The following is a 9765-nucleotide window of genomic DNA, read 5'->3' as shown; positions in this document are numbered from 1 at the left end:
GTGATTTCAAATTATGCTGCGCTTTATGCATTTGCCCACTGTCATATTCATGTCATTTTCATTGCGTGCTCTATGTAAAATGAGTGTTACCTTGGCTTTATTTGAAAAAAATAAAATAAAATAATTCCCAATGCTTACAAACGGAATACTGAGTGCCCTGTTGGTTACAGTGTTTACTTCCTTTTTAATTAGATTTTTATTAAATATTTATTTATTTGTAAAAAATGCTTTGTCTTCTAAAGTATAAGTATGTTTATTTTACACAATTATTTTTAATCCATTTTCAAATGATTTCAAATTTCTTAAATATAAATTAAAATAAATAAAATTATATCGGCTTTATATCGGCCTCCCTGCTTTCCAACATATCGGCATCGGCTGTCAAAAAACCCATATCGGTCGACCACTATTTTGTGTTGTGAAGAAGAAAGTCATACTAGGGGTGTGCCATATCATACGGTCCACGATAACACTGGTATACATTTTTACATGATAAAAAAAGTGTCATATCGCGATATCAATGATATAGCAACGCGATGACGTATTTACTAGGAATGCACCGAATGTTCGGCAGCCGAAATTATTCGGCCGAAAATAGCGAAAAGAAAAAAAAAGCTCTTTTTTGGTGTTCGGACAAATAAGCAATAAGACCGAATAAATTGTACCGAACAACACATGACGCGATCAAATAGAGGCATGCACTAATGCAGCAAACATGACGGCAGTGTGAAAGTATTTAAAACTGTCCGAGAAAGACGCAAAAATCATTAAAAGCACCAACAGCGAGAGACTGCTTAATGCTGCATCTCATGTCTCCGATGAGAAGAGGAAGGAGTGGTTGTTGCTGGTTACTGTTATGATGATTAAAATCGCGAAATGGCCTTAAACAATTAAATACACTGCAGAACGTTATGTTTTCTAATACACGCATGAATTGCATGTTCAAACAGTGCTGCACGAGCTCGCGGCGCTGTCTAGTTAATTCAATTCAAGTTTATTTGTACAGCGCTTTTCACGATACAAATCATTGCAAAGCAACTTTACAGCAAATTAAGTTTCTACAATATTTAGTGGTAGCTTATCAGTGGTGACTGTCAGTCAATGTACATATGGCAGAAATGTACGGAAAAATCAATTAAAGACGTAATCAAACAGTTAGCCAGGGTTCGAAGTCCAGGGTTCAGTTTTTTCTAGTTAGCCAGGGTTCAAAGTCCAACCCGCGAGGGAAATCTGCGCTGAAACTGTGTTACTCGTCAGTTGCTCAGTAACATTTTTATGAATCCTTACAAGGCATGTGACAATGTGATACGTGCATCTTCCCAAATTAGCAATGAGAATAATTTATAAATCTGCTGCTGTCAACAAAAAGAAGCACAGAGGACTTCCTGCAGGTTTCCGTCAAAATAAAAGCTCCATCACGATTCATAAATGTTAGTACTGTAATTTTACTGTTGCTCTGTTAAATAAAATTTAAAAGACAATAATAATGATAATAATTACAACAGCACTATTAATAGCTTCCCAAATTAGCAATGAGAATAATTTATAAATCTGCTGCTGTCAACAAAAAGAAGCACAGAGGACTTCCTGCAGGTTTCCGTCAAAATAAAAGCTCCATCACGATTCATAAATGTTAGTACTGTAATTTTACTGTTGTTCTGTTAAATAAAATTTAAAAGTAAGACAATAATAATGATAATAATTACAACAGCACTATTAATAGATTTATTATAACATTCACACATAGTGTTCAAAATGGGATCTGTAGTATCTTCTAATGTTTTAAAAGAATTCTCTTCTGCTCAGCAAGACTGCATTTATTTGCATGCCTGATTCAAGAAGGGGGTCTCAAAAATGGCCACAAAATATTATTTTACTAACTTATTAAAGCAATGAGAATAATTTATAAATCTGCTGCTGTCAACAAAAAGAAGCACAGAGGACTTCCTGCAGGTTTCCGTCAAAATAAAAGCTCCATCACGATTCATAAATGTTAGTACTGTAATTTTACTGTTGTTCTGTTAAATAAAATTTAAAAGTAAGACAATAATAATGATAATAATTACAACAGCACTATTAATAGATTTATTATAACATTCACACATAGTGTTCAAATTGGGATCTGTAGTATCTTCTAATGTTTTAAAAGAATCCTCTTCTGCTCAGCAAGACTGCATTTATTTGCATGCCTGATTCAAGGGGGTCTCAAAAATGGCCACAAAATATTATTTTACTAACTTATTAATTTTAAGTTAAATTGTGCTTTGTTGGTATAATATCTGCTAGAATGTTAAAAAGTGTTAAAGTATTTTTAAATTGTTTTGTATTAGTGTACAATGTTTACAAAATAATAATTTATTCCATGTAGTGACCATTTCATTCATTTACAGTAACATTTAATATTGAAGGCATCCAAGTTATTTGACATATTTGAACTTTTTTTTTTTTTTAAATGTAACAATAGTTACTTTCCCTGGTAATTGGTTACTTTTATAATGATGTAACTCAGTTACTAACTCAGTTTCGTTATAAATATCATTAATCGCAAATATTCTTGAAATATTGTGATATAATTTTGAGGCTATATCGCCCACCCCTAAGTCATACACTTTTGAAACAATATTTTTGGATAGATTTTCCCTTTCAACATCACAGGGATTCACACTTTGGGGAAATCGACACCCCATCTGGCTACGTATAACACTGCAAAAATCCTATTTTTTTAAATAAATATTTACAGTTAAAATACCTCAAAAATATGCTTGGAACAAGATAAATGTATTTTACAAGTGAGAAAAAATCTGCCAGCACAATAAGATGAAATACATTTATATTGATACATTCTCTAACAATTAATCTTAACATCTTTCAGTGATGCATCTCATGTAAATCTTGTTTCAATGATTTTTAGACATTTTAACTGGAAAATTTGACAAAAACATTTGTAATTTTTTAAGCTGACATGTTAAGTTTAAAAGTAAGAAAAAACAACACTTTTGAAGCCAATGTAGCGTCTGGACCAATCAAACACACAATTTTTCATTTGATTTAACAAATCAGTTATTCATTAGATTAACAAATCGTCACAAAAATAAATGAAATTAAATTAAATGCAGGGCATGACTTGATAGTATCCATCAGAAATGGATTGGATCATGAAAAGTGGGTGTTCTGTACCACAATCAGAACAAGATTATGGAGGAATACTGCTCTATTGAGACTTCAAAGGACACACTTTAAGGGCGCTTTTAAACCAGGATTTGCAAGAGATGCCTAAATAGCTTTTGGGCTATTGGTTAACATAAGACAGTGTTGATTAACATTAACCAATAGGCCGCACAGCCTAGATGAAATCAGCAAAAAAGGAAAGTTTTGTCAAAAACTATGAAGGTACCGATTTAAAACATATCTGGCCATTAATGATAAACTGATCATTATTTGTAGTTAATTAATAATTAACTACAAATAATTACTGTACATAATGAATTATAGTTATGGCTAATAACTAACTCGTTTTACATGTGAATTTAGAATGCACAGCATGAAAAATGGAAATTCATTTTGAGGTTCGCTAATGATTATATTTAACAGTGAGTACGTTTACATGGACAACAATACTCCGATTTTAATACGATTAAGACAATACTCTGATTAAGAGTCTACCATGTAAACAGAGATTTTTGATTACCTTAATCCAGCTAAAGTCATAATCGAAGTAAACAGAAATCGAATTAAGACATGTGGAGTATTCCTATTTTAGTCACATTATTGAAGTGCATTAAAGACATGTACACACCTTAATCACATTATTACAGTCATGTAGGACTTTTGCCGCATTTTGCGACAGGATACACACACGGCAGTGGTCAACCGTTTGACGGCAAACAAAAGAATGGCTTCAACAACGCTGTCGTCTGTTTGCATGTATAGCATGACACAAGCCCTACTCTACACTGCCCAAAAAACTCGCTTTAAATATATAAAATATAAAAACTCTTTAAATATAAAAAACGTACTTACAGTCTTTGAGTCAGAACAGCCGGCATTGTAGTCTACTCTCCCAGGATCAGGAAACGGTCCTCCATAAAATGTGCTGCACACATCTGAATATTTGGGTTGAAGTGTTCTGGAACAGTGTTGTAAATACAACTTAACCACTGATTTCTAGTCGTGTCCATTTTTGGAAGGCCAAACAAAGTAGTTTCGCTTTCACAACGAAACACAGCCTCACACACGGCGGCCTAGAGTGAGCAGAGGCCGGGGGCTAGCGTGAGGAACAGCCGGAGGGCTAGAGTGAGCAGAGGCGGCGGGCTTGAGAGCGGCGCAGCCATCGGATTCGACGAAGGAGCGTCCGGAGGGCTTGCGGCAACCACATGTGACGACCCGGGCTGGACTCCGCTTCGTCCACAGTGAAAGCCGATCCGGTGATCCACAGCGCAAAGTTGTTGTATTTCCTCAGCAACCAGCACGGATCAGCTCCAGGCATGACGAAGCAGATATCGTCCTCTTTTGGAAGGCCAAACAAAGTAGTTTCGCTTTCACAACGAAACACACAGCGCCTTCACGACATGGCGGCGTCAACAACAATACTACAGCGAGAATAAAAGTTACGCCTTCTTTCTTTGCGTGAACATTTGGGCGGCGTTATGCAAATCTTCCCACATAGTGACGTAGATATGTGGGGGCGTGTTAGAACGAGCCGTTTTAGGTAGGCGTGGCTGACTCTTAACTTTTATAAAGAATATCTCTTTGGATTTGAGACTTTAGTCTTTGCAACTTTACAGATCTTCTTTATGCACCAAGAGCTTGTAACACTCCAAAGAGAAAGGAAAAATTGAAATCGCATCATATGACCCCTTTAACTGCACTTGAAGCTTTCAGTAAATTAGAAATGAAACACCCAAAACTGTATATGGCTTCATAATGAAGACAAACTATATGTTTATACGTGAAATTCTGGAGGGGACGTCAGATGGCATCGCGTGGGGACGTAATGACGTATCCCATTAATCGATCTATGTACTATAACATGTAAAACGGGAACATGAAAGGGATATTCTAAAAGCAACACATGTAAACACCTTAATCGTAATATTGTCTTAGTCAGAATAAGGTAAATAATTAGATTACTGATGTCCATGTAAACGTAGTCAGAGTTTTTTTTTGAAAGATTAACTAAGTGAGCGTGATATGATGGCAAAGGTGATCTAAAAATGTAAAAAATAGGGGAAAACATACACTTAAAGATCCGATATTGGACAGTATATCCAATGCTGACTGATGCTGATTTAAAAAAAAAAAAATCTAAAAATCGCACAATAACAATATATTATTAATCCCTTTATACATTTTTCCACTTTTCAGCAAAATCAACCTATTAATCTATATAATATTTGTCTCAGCACACTATCCTGGGATTTAACATCTAAAACACACTTCAAGAACTTTGAAATTACTCATGTCAAGACAATATAAAATACAAAAAAGTCAAGCAACTCAAACCTAACCTACTGAAATATCCGGTGACTGCAGATTCATAATCCAAACACTGTCATATAGGTGGAATTTCAACATCAAGATACCACAGGGGTCTTCAAAGGGGTCATTCGACATTGAAAGTCGAGTCAAATTTTCAAAGCACATGAGAAAACAAAAAACAAGTGTGACAGAACCCAGCACCACACAGAGGGTGAAATAACCAACCCATCCTCGTCTACTATCAATTAAACATGTGTCTTTCCTCAGAGGAATGAGACAGGCTTTAATGAACACACCTTGCAAGAAGAGAGCGAGTGAGAGACGGGCCTGTCAATAACATTAATGCTTTTATTCTAAACACTCTCGTGCCCTCCTGGTGGGCATCAGTCTCTTCAGCGGGGGCTATGATCAAGGGCTTCGCCACCAGCCAATCACCAGTTGCCCAGCGACTCACCCTGGGATGCATGGGGTGCACAGCATGAGCCGCTGGAGGCGCTTGATGCTGGATTGTGAGGTGAAACCGCAGAGCTGCCAGAGTGACTTCCCGTCAGCATAATTAAGAGAGAGAGTTTTTTTTTTTTTTTTGGTTGTGACTTCAGACTGCATTACTTTTATCTCATCCTTCCACCCTGTCACTCCCTCGACGGAACAAAACCTCATCGGAGGCGTAAGGGATAACAGTAACATAACACGCTGATTGTGGGCTGTCGTTATATATATATATATATATATATAAATAAATATAGTTAAAAAATACTAATAACTATATTTTTATTATTATAATTCAATATGTAATTATTTAATTATAATGTAATGCATTCAAGCATCAATAATTTCCATGCAACAACAACTTTTTCAAAAGGGTTAGGGGTATGTTCAGGGGACAGATTGGTCACCTCGTCAGGAAGTTGCTGGTAGATGGTCTCTGCTGTGGCGAGGATGAGGAGCGGTGTGAATGAGGGTACATCCTGCAGGAGTGTGAGGAAGCTGCTCTTGACCGTCTCACTGATGGCTTCCCACCAGTCACTGATGTGAGGCATATAGATGATGCTGGGTACACAGCGCCGAGCCTCACGAAACACCTACACACAGACACACACACATACCCAAAGTTACAAATGAACGCATTCACTCTTATGTAAAAAAAAATAAGGTGGTCAGAGTGCGCTGACTACCATCATCACATATCTTAAGCACAACAACAGTACTACAAGCCCACAGCACCACACACTGGACGTGTGACGTCTTCAAAAGTGATGGTGCGTTTCATCTTGCCTGAGCGCAGGACTCCTCTGGGGTTTTGGCACTGACGGAGTATAGCGTGGGTAGGTCGAGACGGTGCACAGTGAACTTCTCCAGGTGGTGCAGCACAGCAGGGGCCAGGTGTGTGCTCTGCCCCGCGCCCTGGGGTCCCGTCAGCAGCAGCCGTGGCCGGTAAGAGGTGGGCTGCTGGTAGGCAGAACTGAAACAAATATAAAAGGTCACTATCTATCTGTCTAGTTAGGAACATTCAAATCAAACCTTCAAAACTGCATTTATCAAGCACAGAAATGCTGTCTACAAAAGCTCTAGTTTTGAGAAACAGCCTCAGTTTCTCATTTAGGAAGAGTTGCTGACAAGAGGAATGAAGCTACGATGGCTAAACAAAACTCCAATAATGAAGAGAAATAAAGAAGGTAATTGATAAAGTTGGCAGCTTTTTAGGGAGGACAAATTTTCATGCATTTGACATCTACACTGTATATTAATATATTAAGATGAGCCAACATCTCATTTAAGTGTGAGGATCTGCAAGTATTGATGATCACAAGCTAATGCCATAAAACACTGTTTTACTGAACCATGAAGAACAAATCAATGCAAATGCAATTGAAGTAGGTCTGCTGAGGAACACAAGCCATGTCAGTGCCGCCTGTCAGTCCTGCAGCTTTCCAACAGATGGCAGCAAAACACAGTGTTTGACTATCATATAAACCCCTTCAAGACTTTTAAATCTAATAGGTTTTGTTTATTGTTTATTTTCTATTGCCATATCAGCATGAAGGGCTGTATTCGTTTAAAAATATATATATATACTTGTTACTCATTTTACAATTGAAACATAAGTGTAATAAATGAGGGGTCTCACGGTGTACTTATTAATTAAAGTGTACTGAGGATTAAAGCGGAGTTCTGTATGAACTCAATTGACTCACGTGGTAAAGTGGAGAAAGGGTTTATGGGTCGTGCAGGAAGCTGCTTTCTTCGGCGATCCTGACTGAGTTTCATAAATGGAAGGGGCACCAAGACATTCCTCGTCCTCGCTGTACGAGTCTTTCACCAACAGATGATTGTCAGTGTCTGAAATCACAGAGAAACTACTTAAATTTCTGCTGACTTTTCTTCAGAGTGATTTACAATGACAGCATTTTAATACAGAAAACAAATGAAACAATATGCAGCAGGAAAAGTATATAATTTATTGTAGATTTAAAAGGCAACGGCATAAAAAGGCATATTCTGGCAAATGAAGAAGAAACCTTTCTACATTGTTTTAAAATTAAAGTAAACGGCTTTACTGACAAGATGCTCGTTAAATATCGCATGCGATTTATCGTGCAGCCCTAGTTTTGTTTATTGTTTATTTTCTATTGCCATATCAGCATGAAGGGCTGTATTCGTTTAAAAATATATATATATACTTGTTACTCATTTTACAATTGAAACATAAGTGTAATAAATGAGGGGTCTCACGGTGTACTTATTAATTAAAGTGTACTGAGGATTAAAGCGGAGTTCTGTATGAACTCAATTGACTCACGTGGTAAAGTGGAGAAAGGGTTTATGGGTCGTGCAGGAAGCTGCTTTCTTCGGCGATCCTGACTGAGCTTCATAAATGGAAGGAGCACCAAGACATTCCTCGTCCTCGCTGTACGAGTCTTTCACCAACAGATGATTGTCAGTGTCTGAAATCACAGAGAAACGACTTAAATTTCTGCTGACTTTTCTTCAGAGTGATTTACAATGACAGCATTTTAATACAGAAAACAAATGAAACGATATGCAGCAGGAAAAGTATATAATTTATTGTAGATTTAAAAGGCAACGGCATAAAAAGGCATATTCTGGCAAATGAAGAAGAAACCTTTCTACATTGTTTTAAAATTAAAGTAAAGAGGCAATACAAATGTGAAATCCATCTTGTAAAACTTTTAAGATTAAAAAAAAGTTTAAAATCATTCTAGAGGAAAAAGATTCCACTAATTGAAAAATCAACCATTTATAAAATATGTATAATATTATTCACCAACAGAAGGGTCACTTCTGATTTCATGTTGAATAAAGTAGTTATGCAGATGAATAAACTTAATCCAGGAAAACTAAAAAATCTCACTAGTTGTCAATCCATCTTTAACATATGATGTTTCTCTTAAAACAAGCAGTTTAATGGAATAATTACAGTAGAGAAAAGAGACTAAATAAAAGACTAAATGGTGGGATGAGTCACATGACGCATTACAAAGCGAGCAGTCATTAAAAATACTGGGAAAATTCTATCCCCAGCAGAAATATAAGGTGGTAATTATAAAACGCTGAATGTAAGGCACAAAAAACTGATCTGAATGGATGATGAAACATGTAAATGAGAAAAGAAGGGCAAAGGGAAAAAAACTAATTTTTGTACCTGTGATGTACAACAGAAATAACTCACTGAACAACATAAAATTAGGCCTGTCACGATAACAACTTTTTGTTGTGCGATATATTGCAATAAGCGATATTATTGTCATTTTAAAGTCCATTTTATGCCACTGAATATATAATCATAATATAACAGCATAATAATGCAAGAAGGCCTACACACTTCCAAATGACAACAAACTTTTAGAGAATATTTAGATCATGGAAATTAAGTATCAAAATATTAGATACCTTAAAAAACTTGAATAAATAGTAAATAAACATTTTCTAACAAAAAGTGCAAAGTAACAAGTAGAAAAAAAAAGAAAAGTGCACTTTTATGGAGATTTTTCCATCTACAGATTTGTCCCTGACCTTCTTTTCTCTGTAAATGAAGGGTGCACACTATTGCTGAAAAACACAATCACTACTCAGCAGTCAGATGTCCGTATGCACAAAGGCACAGATCCCTAAACAAGATCATATCTGCAGATGAAACTTTGTTTGTAGAAGCATTTTTTAAATTTGAACGAGCATCTCATGACTACATCACGTTATGTACGAGAAGCTGCAAAAGACACAAGCACAAGTGGAATGTACAAAACATGGTGACATTAATTTTTAAAG

At 36.2% G+C, this 9765-nt stretch overlaps 1 protein-coding gene across 1 annotated transcript in view; it reads right to left on the bottom strand.

Moving 5' to 3' along the window:
• The window catches only part of LOC107750077 (ATPase family AAA domain-containing protein 2-like), a 116002-nt gene that overhangs the window by 84803 nt on the left and 21434 nt on the right, over positions 1 to 9765 (bottom strand). Inside the window, exons 15-17 of the mRNA XM_016565339.1 lie at positions 7674 to 7818; positions 6754 to 6940; positions 6330 to 6560 (exon numbers count right to left, since the gene is read on the bottom strand). Of these exons, the coding sequence (XP_016420825.1) occupies positions 6330 to 6560; positions 6754 to 6940; positions 7674 to 7818 (563 nt within the window). The remainder of the gene's footprint in view (positions 1 to 6329; positions 6561 to 6753; positions 6941 to 7673; positions 7819 to 9765) is intronic.

The sequence above is a fragment of the Sinocyclocheilus rhinocerous genome, unplaced genomic scaffold (assembly GCF_001515625.1).
Source record: "Sinocyclocheilus rhinocerous isolate Xijiao unplaced genomic scaffold, SAMN03320098_v1.1 scaffold272, whole genome shotgun sequence".
NCBI lineage: Eukaryota > Metazoa > Chordata > Actinopteri > Cypriniformes > Cyprinidae > Sinocyclocheilus > Sinocyclocheilus rhinocerous.
The sequence above is the reverse complement of the archived record's forward strand: the minus strand, read 5'-3'. Positions and strand labels throughout refer to the sequence as shown.